This window comes from Astatotilapia calliptera, chromosome 16 (assembly GCF_900246225.1).
Source record: "Astatotilapia calliptera chromosome 16, fAstCal1.2, whole genome shotgun sequence".
Classification (NCBI taxonomy): Eukaryota; Metazoa; Chordata; class Actinopteri; order Cichliformes; family Cichlidae; genus Astatotilapia; species Astatotilapia calliptera.
The window spans coordinates 3134145-3154537 of record NC_039317.1 but is presented as its reverse complement, the minus strand read 5'-3'; the positions used below and the strand labels follow the sequence as shown (position 1 = coordinate 3154537).

General features: G+C 40.1%; 1 protein-coding gene across 1 annotated transcript in view; it reads right to left on the bottom strand.

Annotated features, from left to right (window-relative positions):
* vwa8 (von Willebrand factor A domain containing 8) overlaps positions 1-20393 on the bottom strand; it is an 86391-nt gene that overhangs the window by 31878 nt on the left and 34120 nt on the right. Inside the window, exons 20-29 of the mRNA XM_026145979.1 lie at positions 20125-20196; positions 19240-19316; positions 16153-16228; positions 14337-14472; positions 13734-13853; positions 13365-13570; positions 8361-8512; positions 6131-6239; positions 5654-5792; positions 3725-3912 (exon numbers count right to left, since the gene is read on the bottom strand). Of these exons, the coding sequence (XP_026001764.1) occupies positions 3725-3912; positions 5654-5792; positions 6131-6239; positions 8361-8512; positions 13365-13570; positions 13734-13853; positions 14337-14472; positions 16153-16228; positions 19240-19316; positions 20125-20196 (1275 nt within the window). The remainder of the gene's footprint in view (positions 1-3724; positions 3913-5653; positions 5793-6130; positions 6240-8360; positions 8513-13364; positions 13571-13733; positions 13854-14336; positions 14473-16152; positions 16229-19239; positions 19317-20124; positions 20197-20393) is intronic.

Sequence of the window (20393 nt, the reverse complement as noted above, 5' to 3'; positions counted from 1 at the left end):
ACAATAATAAAACAACGCTGAAAACCGATAAACTGTCCCTGAGCTCATCAGTGACTAGGATTGTCTTTTGCTTCCAATAACCTCCATCTGTGCTCTTTTACACCACCCACACAGCTGATCGACTTCTTCTTAATTAGTTTCACTGAATTAACTAAATATTTCTTGATTTCAACTTGTAATTCCCTGTGTGGTCTCCTGTTTTTGTTAATTATGAGACAGTTTATGACCATTTCTGTTTAATACTATAAATCCTAGTGTTTATTTCCTCCAGTACAGTTCCTCCATCAACAGAGGGTGCTCTTCTTCCAGTGGAACCCTCTGGTTTGGGTGCTGATGTTCCTCTACATTCAACAAATGTGCCTGCTGCACTTTCAACTAATTCAATTCAAAGATAAACCGATTGCCCGTATGGGCTTCTGTGTGTGTGTGCAGGATATTTGTGTGTGTGTGTGTGCGTGTGTGTTTTGGATGAACTGTGCAAAAGGCTTTCGTTTGTGACGCACAAGGATTCATCTTCAATTGAGTTTTATGAGAAGGAGCCACAGGGGAGCTGGCCTCGGGCCCGGCTACCCTGCTTCACGCTAATGGTTTCCTTATGGCCTCCCATTCCTGACACTCACACAGTGATACTGAAGACAGAGAGGGCAAACCCCATTTCCTGATTCTAAACATACACTGCCATTGGAGGAAGTATGTACATCTGAGAACACACGTGTGCATCCTGCATGTGGATGTATCTGCACTAAGATTTTGTGTATCTGAGGGATAAAAATATAACTACTATGTTTTCATACCCTTAAATGTACCATTGTGATGTCTTTAAATACTTTCACAAGACTGTGGATGCATTCATTCATGTGTGTATGCTTAGCACAATCGGCCAACCTCTGTAGATTATGTATCGGAATTTCAGGAGCGGGACCACGCCTCCAAATACGCTCCTTCCGGTCGTCATCTATATAGGTTCCCACAGTTCTGCAAGCTGTTCATTCTCGTTTACGTGCCCCACCCTCCCTCCCTCCTTGTTCTCAATTCTTTAACTTCTTCACTCCTATTTAAGTACAAGGGGATCTGCCAGGCCCGGGAGCCATTGCCAGTCCCCTTCGGGGCCTTCCCCAAACCGCAGCTCACTTCATGTCCAAGCATTCACCTTTACCTACTAAAATGCTGTCAAACCTAATATGAGGACGTGGGCCCAGCTAGTGAAATGTGTGTGTGTGTGTGTGTGTGATGGTTTCCCTGATCTCCCTGGAAGGCCAATGACCTGCAAATGAACTTCATGTTGTCTGGACCTCTTCATTTTTAGACAGACGTAACATGATCCATCGCCACAGTATTTTTAGAAGTCCTCCTCTTGCCTAATATGCACCAGCTGTGGAAGTGTTCTGGTCGGAGAAACAGCCTACACACATTGTTCTTGTCTGACACTCTGCTGTCATAGGACAGGGTCTTACGGGGTAAGAGGGATTCAACGACCGACTCAACAACCACTAACCTCCAACCATTTTAAGAAGCGGACTTCTGCACAGCTATTTTAAATCTGTGAGGAATCTGTGGTTGTCCTCAAGAAATAAAAAAAAAAAAAGTTTAAATACCAGTGTTGTGTAAGTGTCCGGTTACTGGATTGTAAACAAGAACGTTAGACAAAAATGGTTAGACTAGGGTTCCTCAGTGAAGACCAACAGATGCAAGTGCACCCTTTCTATACCACTAAAACTACAAAACATACTTAATGGTGATTCTTTTCATTTATGTGTGTGTGTGTGTGTGTTTTTGGTTTTGTTGTTTTTGTTTTGACTCCCCTCCACTACCTTGAAGACACACTGTTGTGGGTTTTGACCACTGGGGGTGCTGTAGTCTTGAGTGAGGGATTTCAGGAGTTTCAGAGTTTAATTAAAACGCAAGAGAACACTGCAAAGGCTGCAAAAGCAAGGAGAGAGGGCTGGCAGAAAGTTGCTGACAAATCAAACTCGTAGGTAATTTAATAATAATAATAATAATGGATTGGATTTATATAGCGCTTTCCAAGGCACCCAAAGCGCTTTACGATACCACTATTCATTCACTCCCACATTCACACACTGGTGGAGGCAGCTACGGTTGTAGCCAGGCTGCCATATCGCGCCATCGGCCCCTCTGGCCAACACCAGTAGGCGGTAGGGTAGATCTATCATATGACACTATATTGTCCAATATCATATGGCATTATATTATATTATAATATGTTATATTATATCCCCTTTCACATTAGAGCCACAACAGGACCCACAAGAACATGGGAACAAGTAAAAGTGGAATACAGGAGTATTCTACAGAATGGTAATATTTATCTCTTAGATTGCTTTGCGTCTCTTGGCAAGGTAATACTGGCCTGTAATACTCTGTTAGTTTGTTCATAACAGCAACCAAGAAAAGGGCAGAGGAAAAAAAGACAGGTGGTGGTCCTGCACCCCCTCGTCAACAAGTTGGTTAAGTAAAGTCGCGCTGAGCTAAAGGATCCTGTCTATCCCGCAATATACGCTGAATTCTGAGGACTCTCCTTATCAATCTTGCACCTTCCGCAATGGGTTGGTCGCGTAAACGGACAGGACATGGCTGCGACAGGCTTCCCAAATCCACCTTCGCTTTTATAGCCGTGGTCTCTCATCTTGATTACACGAAGTAATTTACAATTACTACTCTGAAATATGAATTACATCTGTAATAATCACATACATGTAATAGAATGTTAATAGTTCATTTCCCTTTTTTAGGAAATGACCTGTATGTATCTGTGTGACATCAATAAAAGGATCAAGTGCTGCATTATCTTTAGTTACATTGATAATATTTGCTTTGATGAATAAATCATCTTCTGGAACTCAGACGTTTATATCAATTGCAAAAGCCAGTCAAGTTTGATGCTGTTAAAGTTAGCAACACCCAAACGTATATTTGACCAGTCACGGAGGCTCCACTACCACCTGTCTAAGACAGACCAATCACTTCAAGGACATGAGGTTTCCTGACCACATTTATAAAAGCGCCTGGCACCATACCAGGTATTGTTGATAAATAAAGAAGAACGGTCTGTGGCCACCACCTGGAGTTGCTACTCCAGTGCACCTGCTGTCACCTTCATTTGCACCAAAGCAGGTGAAATAGATTCATAATGGTTTATGGTTCCTAACTGGACAGAGAGATATCCCTGAAGGTTAACTGACTTTGTGCTATACTGTGATGATCCAGTGTTTCCTTTTTATGGAGTACCTTGTGCTAGCACATCTATTTGTGTGATGCACTCATACTGTATATGAATCAACCTGCTAGCGAAGCCAGACACTTTGACATAATGACTTCAACCTCATGATGGTCGTCAAAATACTTTTGTATACAGTCTATGGTTGAAAACTGAAATCATGATAACATAGCAAAATGTACAAACTGATCAAAGTGGGCAAAAACTGAAAAATGTCACCTTGTCCATAGGTATGTTAAGTGTTACAAGCTACAAGCCTTTTAGGGAGTGTGTGAGAAATGTCAGCACAGAGCAAGCCCCAAACCCCACTTCCCTTTGAACAGGCATTTAGAGCAGTTTGGATAAACGGCCATTGGGCTGTGGTGAAAATGTGTAACATTAACAATGAAAATCTCATTGGGTACATTAATTTCATTCACTCGATCTAATGCAATCTAATCATGCAAATATGTCTTTGTGTACATGTGTATATATTTGTCTGCCAACCTGTTCCTCGTGCAGCACCACCTGTCCATCCAGTGGACTCCCAAGTGGAGCAACCGTAACAAAGGGCTGCCAGACACCACTGATGGTCCTGGGGAAGACATCGTAGAGCTCTATGCACTTGATAGTTTCCCCACGCTCCTTCATGGAGTACAGGGACACTGGGTTACAGGTGGCCACATACAGCACATCTGTCAAAACAAAGATTGAATGCATTCTCTGAATTGAGCTACTGCAACAGGCAGTACATTTCCCAGAATGCAAGGTGCTAATTAAATAGAGTAATGTTACTCTGCAGCTGTCGTGTCGATGCAAAATGGTGACAATCTGAAATTAGGGGTGGTCATCATTGATCGAATATATAGGGATTAATAAATACACTGTAGGGGTGATTTCTGACACAACCGATGTTATAATGGACACATGGCACTCAAGTGATTCTGGATTGAACTGATGAAAGAATTCTGCAGGAGACCAAAAACTTATTTGGGGGTGAATTCAGCAAACCTTTGAAGTTTAAAATCGGATTTTTAAGGAAATTCTGTACATGTAAAGTTTGTAAATCCTGATGAATACTGAAATAAATCTAAATACACTTAGATAAAGTTTCAAAATAGCTACCCAACTGAGTGCATACAGGTGTTTTAAGATGGCTCGCATGGTGTGAGGCTTGCTTTAAAGGTTTTTTTTTTTTCTTTTTTACCTCCAATGTGAAGTCTGACAGGTGCTTTTCAGTATGCTTCTGATTAGGCCACCTAAAGCTGATATAAAGCTTCTATAAACTTCTATGTTTTCTTATATATTGGTTAGTTGATATCATCGGCCAGTATGGACTTACTGCAAAGATATGAGGATATATGTTGTCCAGTATGTATGGACTGATTCTTATACAGCGCCTTTCTATTCTTCTAGAGCACTCAAAGCACCTAATATAAGATCCCTCATTCACCCATTCACTCCAGCACTTTTTTCTTCTATGTTTAAGTTCTTTTGTATCTAATGGGATTAGTATCTTGCCCGAGGATATTTGGCATGCAGACTGGAGCAGCCAGGAATCCAACCACCACTTTTCCAATTAGTAGATAGCCTGCTCTACCTCCTGTGCAACAGCCACCCTTGTGCATCAATGTAACACTTGTGATTGTCTCTTTTATAGAGCATGGTGCAGAAAAAGACATCTGGGGTGATTTACAAATGGTGTCATCACATAGTTTGTTAAGCAGAGTTACGTCCTCTCAGCACTGCCTGCAGCACATGTAGCAGAGTAGCACCACAGCTGAACAAACATGGCGCAAAGTCTAACCGTGTGTCCGTGGTAAGTTTCCAACTACTTTAAACTGTAAATTACTGAAAAGTTGTAACAGTAACTCCATCCTTAATAACTCAAGAACCAATAACTCAGGGGAAAAAAACAGTATTAAAAATCCAATCTCTTCTAATATCTTTTTGTTTTTAATTTTACTAAAAATTCTATAATTAGGAATTTTTAATTACCTTGTTAAATTTCCAGGTGTTTTTTTTTAAATGTTCTTCTGTCGTTAGTGATTTTCCTATTGGTCTAATTACTTTTTAAATACATGAATCCATTCTTCATTATGTCATGTTAATGGTATCCTGTCTTCTTCCAGTTTATGATCACTGTCACTGCATATCTTGTGCTTTTCCTCTCCCTTACACAGCTGCACACTGTTTCCAGTACATACTTCAAACAGTTTCCTTGCTTCATCCTGTACTGTCCACACACACACTGAGGCCTAGGGTAAACGTTTTTTATTGTTGTTATTCCTTCCTGTATATAGCACCTTATTTACTTCATGATGCTTCACCCACTGAAATCTCTAAAGCATCACAAAGAAAAGAACATCTGATAACACAGACTCGAGGAGGGACTGCTTAATAACGTGCGCAAGTTTGTGTTTGCTTGTATAATACCATCTTTGGTGGTGACGTCACAGATGATGTTAACTTCATTCATGGGAATCTGCCAGTGGGCTTTCTCTTCAGTGAAACTCAAAGCCCTGCTTTCCTGCCTGTTGCAGGGGTACTTCTGGACACGCAGAAACACTGGGCCCTGGAAACAGACGTCAGACACTTATAGCAGTGCGCACGTACTCACAATATATCAAAACAAGTCATACTATTGCAACAACATGGCACACTCTAGTGTTCTGCTTGCAGCTTAAGTGCGAAAGAGTTAAAAGAGTACATTTGATAAGCAATGTAACCAGAGGAACCATTTGGGTTGTGGATGAACATCTTGATACATTTCTTACGTTAAAAACTCACTGCTGTCAGTCTTTTGTAGCTGGGAGGAATGTAAGATAACCACAGACACTCACTTTGAGTACTGGTCCAATACACGAGAAGTGTGGGGCATCACACTGTAATAACCTGTCTTCATGTGTATACCTTGACATCTATGGGCCGTGTGTCCGTGGGACACAGTAGTTTGCGTCGAGTGTTGCCACCTTGGTTTATGGTCCAATATCCTGTCATCTTGACCTCCGGCAGCGGAAACCTAAAAATTGAAGGTCACATGATAACTCCACTGTAAGGCCTGCAAAATGTAATTTATAATAAGAAAGTACTGGCACAGATGCATGGAAGTTTTTTGTTTTTTTCTGGGTGTGGGTACTGATGTTGTGATTTCTCATTTTGGAAATGGGAAACGATTTTGCTTGCCCACATCAATTAAGATGAACTCAGCCTACTTAAGGGCTCAACGTGGCTGCCACAAACTGACTTCAGATGTGAGCCTTATCCTGTTACAAGCTAGATTTTTAAAAGAAAGACTTTGAAATGTGATCCCATTGTCTCAAGAAAGGCTAAAGTCAACATATTCAGAACAAGCGTCTATGTGTTTGTGTCTGACCAGATGTCCACTGGTTTTCCCATGAATCTTATTGGCTGCAGGTGGAGTGAAAAATGCATCAGTACCACAAAAAAAAAAAATTCTGGAGGATAGACAGTTCTCTAATCATAAGCATTTCTATGAATGGAAAAGCAGAAAGAGAAATTACTCTTTGTTTTCCATTTCCAAATCTGAATGGACAAATGTTTGCTGTGATGTGGGTAGAGAAACTAGTCTGATAAGGTGTTTAAGATGGGTGATGACAGAAGAGTAATTTAACGACTTGGATTGATGTCGGTACAGACATAACAGGAAAATACTTGTTTCTGCCCTGTTTGTTTCAGGATTTACTTGTTAATGAGATATGAATGTGTATTTATAAATGTGATACTTAAATAAAACCACAGGAGACAGAAGAAACAAATATTTTCCTTTATTTAAAAGACAAAGCTGTACATTGTGAGGCAATGGGGTTGATTTCAGAATAGATTTTTCTTATAAATAGGTTTTAGAATAGATCTTTGTTTATTTAACACTTCAGGAAGCATTGTGGAGACTTCATGAAAGCCTAAAGATCTAATAGAAACCACTCATACAGTTCAAGGCAGCATCAACCGAGTTCAAGCCTTTCAGGAATTCAATGCCAACAGTCAACAACAGTTTAAAATTACAAAATGATGCCTGACAGTCACACACTCACGTGGAACAGTCCCTGAAACCGCTGACCTCTCAGAAGCCACTTTCAGTTGGCAAGTTTCTGGAAAGGTTCTTTGAAAGGCAACAACAAAACTACCAACACAACAAAAACCACTGGCATTAAGACAAACTCCGGGGGAACAATTATGCTGAAAAATCTATGCATTAAAAGATTGCATGGCCAGGATTACTACTGCATGTCTTCTGCATCTTTGAGTTGCTCAGCTCACTACAGAGTGCCTTCCACTCGCATCGCACTAATTTAGTGAAGTATTTCACTATATCTCTTTGTAATATGTAATAAGAGAGACATTTCTCTGTGATTCATTTGCAGCGTTCAGAGCCAGCTCCAAACCAGAAGACAGATTTGTGTGCCGGGGGCCTGTGTAGGAGGGGCAGCACCGTGAAGAATGCACTAATGGAGAAGAGCATCTTGCATGCACGGCAAATATTGTACACTGTGCACGTCTGCCATCACTTTACCAGACTGAGGAAGCTAGCAGGGTTGATTATTCACATTTGAATGGGCATCATATTAGATTATATTTCCACTGTGTGTTAAGCATCGATAGTTTTTGATATATTTAAAATAGCTGACATGCTAAGATAAACTCTGAACAAATCAAGTAATGACAAGTTTAGGTTCCATTATTTAAAACCGCTTCTGACAGATTTCTAATTTTATGAGGGATAAAGGTTTGGATTAACAAGAAAAACGGATCCTCTGTGGAACTGATAAAGATCCGAGATAAGGCTCTACTCTGCGATCATTCTGAGCAGCGCCACACATCAGCTAGCACCTTTTATAGTATGACAAACCCCAAATCTTGATCTGCTCCATCGTTGACTATGTGTTCGTCATGTATTTTGGTCCATCCAGCTATTATTATCCCCCTGTGAGGCTCTGTGACCACAGTTCTAACAGTGCAACAATCTGATTCTGTCTGTGTGTGTGTCACGTAATTGATGTGCCTCTAATGTGTGTGTGTGTGTGTGTGTGTGTGTGTGTGTGTGTGTGTGTGTGTGTGTGTGTGTGTGTGTGTGTGTGTGTGCGCGTGTCTTGTCAAACATCTTGTGCTCCCGATGCCTTACTCCTTAGCCAGCTTGACAGAGCTGGGCTTGGCTCCAATGGGAATCCCGTGCTTGTGCAGTGCTTCAATTAGAACCTCCCGCATGTCTTTGTTGTATGAGTCAAAGTCAAAGACGTTTCTCACCACGTTGGCCAGACCCTCATCGGGAAATTTCTAGCGGGAGGTAAAGGAGAGTAGGAAGGAAAGGCCAGAGAAGAGGAAGTAAAAGAGGAAGGGTCACCAGGGAAAGAAAAGGAAGAGGAAGGAAGGACACAGAGAGTAGGAGGGGGAGAAACAATGATAATGACAGGTGGGAGGTGGGAGTTATGGAAAAGGGGGCAGAGACAAGGAAAATTAATATGATTTTCAGCTCCTTAACAGGGGTCAACGCAGGGAAAGTTTGGGATAAGACATAAGAAACGAAGATTAGTCATCTCTAAACTCTGAACAATGACAGACAACAGCATCTTTGCTCCGTCTTTGATGATAATTACAGACTCCAGTTCTAATGCCTAAAAGCATTTTCTGTATTACAAAGCAAACATGGTGGCACATTTGAGAATGATACTACCTACGTACTGTACAAGTGATGTTTCCTGGCAGCTTAGAGCAGTCCTTGGATTACTTGTATACATGCTGACTTCAATATTTGATACTTACGCCAGTTTAATATGAGAATCCACCACTGGAAGAATATATTTACAGTATGACAGACAATAGAGGAAAGAAGAAATGGTCTTTTTTAAAACAGCAGATTTCTGATGCTTTCTTTTATATAAGCAGACAACAACCTAAAACATTGTTGGAGTGAAGATTTTGGTGACAGACTTTCTTTTTTTTTTTTTTTACAATACCAAACCAGCACAGGGGTTTGGAACTGTTTGTGTGCACACTGAATATTTAACACCTTTACCAACATACTTATTTTTAAGATCTGTTTTTGGTAATGTAAAAAAATATGAACAATAAGTGTAATATACCATGTTTGTCTGATTAGAGTATTATGAATAAGCAATGAAGGGAGAAGTAAAGACAGACATTACAAATCTAATTTGATAGCTGCTTTCAGTACTTGACAGTTATTGAATATTTCAGAAATTTTTCAGACTATATTTCCAGGCATAGAAGTGCTTGACAGCAAGGTGGAAATTAACATAATAGCTGCAAATACGAATGCATCCCCTGCCCTTTCAACTCCTTACTGCAATACATCTTCAGTTCTGATGTGAGTAATCTTCATGCCATTATTAGGACCATAATTGCACTTTTAAGCCTCCATATTACAGTGTACTTATACAGTCCAGTGAATCGCTGCACAGTCAATAGCAGTCTCTCCCAGTAGGTTACAGCTGACTATAGAGCACTGGGCTGCATCGATCACGATGGTATAAATTAAGGTTAAAATAGCAATGAAGGCATAAAACGAGCTATTTAGAGTACAGCTAAATTGAAATGATTCCCTGTCACACCCAGTCATTCAGACACCAATAATGGTGGTGATGGATGAAAGAACTGGGAGGTCACTCAAATATGAGCTGGTCTCTGTACACTAAACTGTTGATCTATAGTGCAAGCTTTAATGCTTAATCCCCTCTCCTTCTCTTCTTTTGGAGTCTGTCCTTTTTGTGCTCTATAGCGTGTACATTTCTGAAGAATGTAACCACAAGGAGGCATGGTAATGTGACAGCTCTGCATGCAGCCATTCACTTGCTTTTCTTTTTCCAGATGATTGAGCTGAGAGGATGATGGTAAACAGCAGCTTATAGCTATTGATGGTGGGAGACTGTTAATGTAAACAGCATGCGCTCTGTAATGTGGCTCCATACTGTTCGTCTGAAGGTGGAAAACGGAGTAGCTGCTCAAAAGACTATGGTATCAAAGGGATAAAAAAGATTTGAAAATATGGTGACAATCACTTCTAAAACCTTGTAAAATATCATTCTAAATGTAAAACAAAACATCTACTCATTGAAGAAAGTCTAGCAATTTTATACTATACAAATATGTCGCTTTGATGACATATTGATGATCATCTCGCCTATCTCCTAAGTCGGTTTGTGGTGCACATCTGTGGGCTCTGAATACTAGGAAATTAGAGGGTTAAAGAGAGGAATCGGTGGCCGGAGAAAGAAAGACATGACAAATGAGGGTGGAGGGACTTTTAAGCTCCTATGGAATGGACTGGAAAATTCCTTTTAAGAGCACAGCCAATGTAACATATGATACTAATTATTTTAATGTTGGAAACCACAGTCCTGCATCAGGCAATTTAAGGCGGAGCCATTATGCTTGTCTTTATGATATACACATCACAAATTACAAAAAGATTCGGTACACTGTGAAAAATGTATATTAAAAAAAATGCAGTGATTTGCATATCTTACCTAAGCCACATTTTACTTACAAGAGAATACAGAAAATATATTGAATGTTTAAACTGAGAAAAAGTATCATTTTAAGAAAAGAAATAAGAGCATTTTGAATTTGATGGCAGCTACAGGTCTCAAAAACAGTTGTGACTGGGCCATTTTTATCACAGTGTAGCATCGCCTCTTCTTTTAACATCAGTCTTTAAAAGTTTAGGAATTGAGAAGAGAGCTCTTGGACTTTTGGGAGAGGAACGCTATCCCATTCTTGTCTCATATAAGAGTTTAGCTGCTCAACGGTCCTGGTTCTTCTTGGTCCTATTTTTGTGTCACGATGCTTCATTTGATGAAAGCCCTCTGACTCTTCTATTATGAAGCCATGCCATTATAATATATATGGAGTATGCTTTCTATCATTGTCTAGCTGAAATACGCAAGGCTTTTCCTGAAAAAGACACCTGGATCTTGTGGTAAAACCTGTATTTACCTTATAGTATGGATGGTACCTTTCCAAGCTGCCAATAAATGAGCCATGATAAGATTCTACTTTTTAGTCCAGAGGACGCAGTGTCCATGTTTTCCAAAAAGAATTTCAAATTTTGATTTCTCTGACCACAGAACAGTTTTCACTTAAAAAAGCTTTGGCCCAGAGACAACAGTGGTGTGTAAGGATTTTGTTCACACGATAGAGCTTTAACCTGTATTTGTGGATGGCACAGTGAACTGTGTTACTGAACCCCAAGAATCACATCTGTTTTCACTGCAGTGCTGCCTGAGGGCCTGGAGATCATGTTCATTTATTATTGATTTTCAGCCTTATCCCTCGGGCAAAGAGATTTCCCCAGTTTCTCTGACTCTTCTGATGACATTATGTACTGAGGATGATGAGATATTAGCTTTTTGCACACTGGTACCCATCTTCACTTCTGAGAATCTCTGCCTCTCTGAGACGCTCTTTTTACACCCTAACATGTTACTAACCAATGAACCCAATTAGCTGCACAATGTTCCGCCAGCCGTCTGTTTCTACAATAGCACCACTTACCTTTCCAGCATTGCCCTAATCATAACTTTTAAAAGACGTGTTGCTGTTATCAAATTCAAAATGCCCTCATTTGTTTTCATTAAATAGTAAAATGTCTTAATTTAAAAATTTGATATATTTTCTGAATAAAATGATGATTTCTATTTTTAATTTCATTTTACACAGTATACAAACCATTTTGGATCCAAGGTTGTATATAACGCTCCAGTGGTGCATGCTCTTATAAAAACATGGTCAAGGTTTGAAGTAATGTGTTTAAGCTATGTACAAGTATATATATATATATATATATATTTTTTTTATTTTTTTTTATTTTTTTTTAATTTTTTTTTTTTAACTACATGATGTTTATTTGTTTTCTTATAGGTTGTTTTATATTACGTTCCTTATTTAAAAACTGTATTTTCTTTGTTTCTGGGAAATTCTAAATTAAAAAAAAAAAAAAAGCTATGTACAAGTAATCCACATGAGTCAAAGGTTCACACGTCAGACTGCTCTAAATGCTTTGTTTCACACTTCTGTAGCTCTGTCTGATGTAACAGAGGGGATGCCATGAACATCAATACTGCTATTTCTAGATACCAAAGTTCTATAATAATACTTTTTTTTGTTTTAGTACTACAGGTACAGTAGATAGTACATGTACCAGCTGGGGCAGCATAGTCTTCTCAATGTTCTAGTCATGCTGATGAATGAAAAGAAGGACACCCACAAGTTCAAGAAAAAGTGTGCAAGGAATAGCAATAACTGCAATGGAAGATGGTGACTAGTCCAGCTGTTGTCACAGCTCTGCTCTGACATGGTTATAAGAAAGATAAGAGTTTAGTATGGAAGCACTTTTCATTTGAAGCAGATGACCAAGGGCAATATGCAAACAATCCTATCATGCTTCTCAGACCCAGGCAGGAAATACTTGCAGTATAGTGACAGACCTAAAACCATCTGTTCAAAGAATTCAAGTTGACAAAATTTCAGTTAGTAACATATAGTTACTATATGTTACTGAGTTAGTAACATATGTTGTTACATATAGTAAGAACATCCAAAGTATTATCCTTCTTGTTTAGATGTTTTTTTCTTCAAAACAAAGTTCAGGTTTAAGTACATGCAATATCTTAATTATATTGGTAAAGGTACAGACTACTACATTTCCTGTATTGTGACATTCCTAGTAGAGAGGGGGCATATTTAATATGGTCATCTCAGGCATAGAGGTCTGGCTGGGGGCGCGGAAGCCCCACCCACCTGTTACTCAAACCTCTTTTTTTTATATCATTGATAGCCAATCAGAAGAAACCTGGCTTAAAGGAACAGAGCTAAAACATAGATTCGATTTTTTTGAACTCTCAGTCAAGTAACGCCACTTTACAAGAGGATAAAAACATGGAGATACCGTTGATCCCTTTAACTGACAGTTAGCTGTATGTTTAAGCTGTAAGCTTCTGAAAGTGGACCAAAGCACAGACACCCTCTCTCCTCTCGGAGACAGCTATATTTTGAGGAGACTCTCTTACATTATTAAAGCACTAGCAGTTCAGGATTCAGGTCGCATAAATGTTATGAATTATTAATAAAAGGTAGTCAGTATGTACCGTATTTCAGTGTGTCTTCCTACCTGGAGGTGTTTGACAATGTTGACCACCTCTCTAGTAGAATAGGGGTAGTTGATGGTACCCTGGTCGGCCAAGGACCTGAGCTCTCCAAAGGCTGCCACGAGCTTTTGCAACGTAGCATCGGGAACATCGGGGCCATACTGTTTTAGCATAGCCAGCTCCGCTTTGGGCTTCGGGTTGTCCACAGCATGGCAGCTAAAAATATCGCCTGGTACAAAATACAAGACAGAATTTAATGTGTTTCTCTCCATATACAATATTCGATACCCAGGGCAAAAAAAAAAGTTAAGTGTTTATCTATTTTTAATGTGTTGGGGTATTAATGTTGTAGGAAAAGCCTCAGTTTCAGTTGTGCGTGTGTTTTTGGGTACCTAGAGCTCCAAAGAAGTCATTGCCCAGAAAAGGAAAACCAGGTCTGTTAGCGAGGACGATCATCCTGAAGTCTGGGTGCATAATTATGGTGTCAGGCCTCCCCTCGGCTTCACGTGGACCTGTGGAACAGACAGTTGTTGTCTACACATGACCAAAACAAGCACAGTTTCATCTCAGTCTGTTTCTGTATGAATCTCCTTTTTTACTCTCAGTGTTTTAATTTGTGTCACAGATTTTCACACACACCTCTACTACGCTGACAGCCTGAAGGTCGTGTTTATGAAGTCTCAAGATTGCGTTTACATTCCACTAGGAGGATGAGCCTCTCAGGAATGGAGTAGCTGTCAGCAGCCCATGTGATTACATGGGAATATGTGGAAAAACTAAATGTTTACAGAGCAGCGTGATCCAAAATCTGTTGGTACCTGTCCATAAAGGCTTTTATCCTAAGCTTCCTTCAGTGGCCTGCATCTGATGTTCCACTCGTGTTTGCCTTGTAGTACATGCAGTCGTTAATTCGTCGTAAAAACAGTTCTCGTTCTGAATCTGGGACATGTCTGCTGTCAAGGTGTGTGCATGCATGAATGTGCGTATGAGTGCACCTGAGATGATTCTGCGTCCATCAGCCAGGATCATCTCTCCGCTCTCCACCAGGGTTTTGAGAATGCAGGTGACGTTTGTAGGAGCTTTGTCGGCCTCATCTATCACTAACACATGGCCAAACTTCACTGCCTTTACCTGAACACAGACAACACACACAAACATACACACACATGCCATTTGACTAACAAAAAAGCACAACTGCTGTTACAGTTGGGAAAAAGCTGATGATGAAGATGCTGTCCCAGATAGAAAGAGTTCATGTGGTGAATACATATATCAAACTGGCCTACACATTCACAATCCACCCTCACAGGTTTTTTCACTTATTTTGACTAAGTAGTCCTAATTTTGGGATTGTGTAGGTGTGCATCACAATGTACTAAAAGCTCTGGACACTGTGTTCTGAGAAGTCATCAGATATGCTCCTATGAAAGCTGCTTATTCGACACATAAGTTGAGAAAGTTCTTAGGCATATGGGAGACACAAATACCACAGTTTCTTCTCTGCTGGCGATTAGAACAACAAAGCTACTATTATGTATTTTTATTTTCATGTATTTCATGGAGTAAACCATTAAGAAGCCTGCCATTGTCAAGCAAAATAATCCTTTTTTAAAATCTTGATCTAAAATGGCCAAGATGGATATCTTTCTCTGAGATTAAAAAACAACAAATAATGTTCACACACAACTCTGTGCCACTGCACCCAGAAACGTAATACACTATTGATGATTTTGTATCTTTCACTAAAAAGTCCAGAAAATAAGACAAATCACTGGTAATCATAAGTGGAATCCAATGACAGTCCCTGAGCATTCACATACTGTTATACATAATATTATATATTTACATGTATGAGTCCTCAAGGCTCCATCCTTGGATCTTTCATACTTACATATACACCCTTTCTCTATCTCAGATGTTGCATTCATATTACATTTCATTCTTATTCACACCGCACACATCAGTGTCACCTCAGGACTACTGAGCCCTACACTTGAAATTAATGAGTGGATGTGCCCAAACTTCCTGAAATTGAAAGAAAGGACTGAGGTATATTTTTTTCACCTCTAAAGAAAAAAGAATTAAAGTCTCTAACCTATCTAGACGAATGTTGCTTAAATTCTCAAACCAGGCAAGAAATCTTGAAATAATTATTGACTGACCTAAATATCGATAGTCATATAAAGACAATTAAAAAAAAATCAGCCTATTAACCTTAATCTTAAAACTATAGCAAAAATGTATGGATGTCTGTTGTTACAGTTGTGAAAAAGCTGATGATGAAGATGCTGTCCCAGATAGAAAGAGTTCATGTGGTGAATACATATATCAAACTGGCCTACACATTCATAATCCGCAGGATGTCTGTCTAAAACTGATACAAAAATAAATAAATATGTGCACAGATTTCTTTTTAGTGGACTATTGTAACAGTGTCTTTATGGGTCTTACTAAAACTCCATCAGACAGCTCATTTAGATTCCTGTAATTACACAAAAACAGTTGAGCACATTAGTCCAATTCTCAAATCTCTGCACAGGCTTTCTTCATCACAAAAGATGGCTTTTAGAACACTTCTAATAGTTCACACTAAGAATTAAACTGACTGAGTTACATTTCAAATGTACTTGTACCTTACAAAACATCCAGAACTCTCAGGTAAATAAGAACATGCTTTCTATGTGGCAAAAACAAATAAAACCATACAGAATAAAACGATTCCAACACAACTTGATTTGTGGTGATGATCATGTCTACCACAATATACATCTGTGGCATCTGTGAACATGGGGAAAAAAAAAACTAACTGACCAGAGGGGAGTCCTCATATGTAATGATGCCATCTCGCACCGAGGGCTGTAAGGTCAGAGTCTGGACTGTTGTATCCCTGCAGAGGCAAAAGAAAACGAAAAAAGAAGATGGTTACAACAGAGCCATTACATAAGAGGAAACAGGCTCAAAGAATTCTGAGCAGAAATCCATGTGGACAGTAAAGACGGCTAGGTAATGGGAAACATATCTGCTGTCATGTTGTTGCTCTAACCCGTAAGCACAGCACTAATTATGGTAGTAAAAATGTGGGTAAAGGTACTTAAAAAAAACTTTTTAAGCCTTGCTGTAATGTGAATTACTTCTACACCTGTTCAGTGCTTTGGTGCAACAAGCCACAATGCACACCAGTCAACAATCTGCCTTGACTTTGGACTCTCTAATGCGCGGTTTACACCCTTGTTAGCATCCAAATGAATGTTTACCCTCTCTCCTCATTCATTCAGCGTTTCAAGATAACTGCCCAGGCATGTTTCAAAGATGGCTGCTGAGTAGCAAGACTGGCATTAGAAGGACTTTAGCTACACGTACATGCACAGCAGGGGAGAAGCACAGCACATCTTTATTAGACAAACAAATTGTACTTTTTCTTTTAATTATATAGTGCTAGAAAAAAAGTGCACCCTTAGAAATGCTTTCTATTTCTTAAGGACCTTTTTGGGGACTTTTCCTTCATTAGATAGTGGAATGGAGAGTGGAGAGGAAAGCAAGGGGACTCGGGCCGCATGTGAACCCATGGTGCCTCATTTCAGCCTGGTTGCATGTGCTCACCTGCTTGCCCCATAAGCTTAAGTTACACTCAGAAATGCTTTGTATTAAGAACAAAAAGGGCAAAACAGGTTCTGGTTACTAATTCTTCTACAAAGTAACTCCTAACTGAAATGGCTAAACTTAGTCTTGTTGAACTGAAAGGGTAACTCTGGTGATCAGATCTTGCACATGTTTCTCGTAGTGCTTTTTTACTTGAACATTTGTTACTATCATTTGATGTAGATGCAGTGCAGCTAAAAAAAAAGGTGTCAGTGACACTGTACTTGGTTTCCACAGGCCAGCCACACAATCATAACACTGAACATTTCCCCGACAACTATAACTCCCTGGGGTCGCCCAAAATTTTCTCTTCCTCTGAACATCTCCTCTCGCTTGCTCTTCGATATCTCACAATATCTGACCCAGGAGCTGTCCTAGTTTCCTTCCTGGCCGGCTGCACGTGTCTTGCTTTTTCTGAGCCACATCTCTGTAGGCCTTCAGTCACACAGGCTCCCAATAGCCACAGGCAGATATTTCTGCCTCTGCCCTGGTCTAATATTAGCTACTGCTACAGTAGCAAACCAGGCCACATCCATGCTCAGCTCCACTTTGACTTTCACATGACTTTAAACAACTACACACGCACAGGCAGTAGAAAAATCTGGCCTTAAGAATGATATTGAATATGTTATTGATCTAGAATTGACCGGCGTCAAAATTAAACTTTTCTCCAGTAAATTGCTCGGCTTCCATCAGAGTCATTGATTTCTTATAAGTGCCGAGATCAAAATGAGGCCCATCTCTTGGCTCCATGATCTGAGCTACAGAACCTGACCTAAAATTCTTATGGTGTCACCATGTGAGTATTTATAGAACCAGGGGACCCGAATTAACAAAGACTGAAAAGGCTTTTCTTTAGTTTGTCCATGTAAAGTCGTCGTTCTGGGAAAGAAAGGCCTAATTTACTGAGGAAAAAAAGAGATTTTAATGCTCTTATATGAGAAGGTCAAGGCTGCCAAGGTAGTAAGAAAAATACTGGCTTTTTCCTTACAGCTTTTGGTGGAACAGGAAAGTTTAGTGATATCTTTAAAAAACATTAAAGCATCAAATTAAAAGTGGCATCAGACACACTGAGCACGGAAGTCTTCTTTGTCCATCTGATTTATTCCAACAACTGTGTTGTAATAAAGAAGCTCTTCATTCACACCTCTCACGTTTGTCTGTCTTCCTTCACCCACAACCAGCCAGGCAGATCCCTGCCCCTCCCTGAGCCTGGTTCTGTTGGTAGTTTCTTCCTGTTAAAAAGGGAGCTTTTCCTTCCCCCTGTCCCGAGTGCTTGCTCATTGGATGGGTCCATCTGATTGTTGGAGTTTTCTCTCAATTATCGTAGAATCTTTACCATTACACAATAAAGCACTTTGAGGAAATTGGCGCAACTTGGAGCTATATAATGTACTAATTTTAAACTGGAGACTGCCACTGTGTTGGCTGGCCATTTCAACTCATTTCTTTGCCATTGCATATGTGTTTACAATTTTCATGTAACCCACAATAACAGAGAAAATCCAACAATCCAACGTCACCCTATGAACAAGCTTTTGGCAACAGTGGGAAGGAAAAACTCCCTTTTAACATGAAGAAACCAGGAAGAATCAGGCTGAGGGAGGGGGCAGCCATCTTTTTTGACCAGTTGGGGGTGAAGGGAGGGGGCCAGGTGAAAAGACACACTATGGAAGAGAGTCAGAGATTAATGACTAAATGTGAATGATAAGAGATAAGTGTCTCTTAACTGTTCTGCTGGTCAACTCGGTTCCTTGATTCAGTTAAAAAATGAATTTAAGATTACATAACATAATCTTTCCACATACCTCCTTGTTACTGCAGAAGTACCCTCTGAAGCAGAAAGTTGTTGGTTGGGAACCACTACTCTAAACATGAACCTCATAAAACTTTAACTTAGCTTCTGGAACTAAAAGTCTCCAGAATGACTTCGCTGCTTCCAAAAATAAGGCTACTTGTGCTGAAATCCATGGGAAAACAAAATTTAGGCTCTCTGATCTAATCAAACTGATGAGTTTATGGTCTCAGTAACTGGTTTTAGATCTTATCACTGGCAACATAAATCATTAGTAAATCATGATTTCAATTAGAGTCAAAAAGAAAAACACCGTAGGGTATGCTTAGTGGAGGAGCTACGCTGTGACTGGGGGTGCAGAGTACCTTTATTTCTCAGTGAGACTTCTTAGTTGGCTCATGAAGTTTGGTTTCAAAAAGGCTAGGACAGCAACAGAAAAATGATGCTATGGTGATTCTCCTCACCTGTGGAGCTGTAGATATTCTCTGGGCCTGTTGAGAAGGTGCAGGAACCGGTCCACAATTTTATTTTTGCCAACACCCTGTGGAGGGACATCATCATCAGTCTTTATATGTGGACTGTGTTTGTAGTTAGACCACAAAGATAGAAAGAAGCATCCATTTCAACTTTCAAAGAGGCAGGACTGAGAGGAAGACCCAACTGCATCCCTCTAATTTTGATGGTGCTTCGCTGTGACAGGGGCTGTTCTTCGGGACTCCCACCGGCATCCCACAGAGCCTGTCGGATCTCTCGGCCAGTCTGTCAGATGTCCAGTAAGTCGCTCTGACAGCTCGTAATGCCTCAGCGTGGACCGTGCATGGTCACACACTCAGATTTGCAAATGCCTTCTGCCACTCAGTCCCTCTCATATGCAAGCGCACAAATAAACACAAACACAGAAACACTCCTCTGGGCTCACAGCACACCATGTCCAGTCATCCATCCTCATCTATCCTCCCTTTAACCCAGCCCAGTTGGACAACGCTGGGGGCACAGAGTGTCCCCCAAGGAGTTGCTGCATGTGTCCTTATGTTACTTATGCCTTATGTGAACTGTGACTGCGCAGGGTTGGAGGGTGACATGAGGACGCAGGGAGTCTATTTCGTAACTCTTCCCTCCATGCTCGAACAGAGCTGACATGGGTGGCCTACTTCACTAAAAACCACTACTCCAGAAATTAGACAAAACCATGGTCTGCAAACACAGATCTGACCTCTGTTTATTTTACATGACAAAAAGTGGGTTTGTAATCCTGACCATAAATGGACCAAAGGTTGCCCAGGGTTCTTTTCTGTGGGCAGAGGAAATTACAATATGGTGAAATTAATACGCTTTCAAACATCACTCACCTGGTTTCCCACTAAGAGGAGGTGCTCTCCTAACAGAAAGTCTTTCAGCATGTCCTCCATCACCATCATGTGCTGCAGAGATATTTAAGCAAACACATATTCAGCTGAACAAGTAGCTCAGATTGTAATTTAACCCAGATGGATGTTGCAAAGAGCAATACTGCTTACAGTTGAGAATAAATCAGCTTAAAATGTATTAAAAACAACAAAGTTTGCTCAGAAAACAGGTCATTCATAAAGTAGGTCATCCTCGTTGCTTCCATCCTATC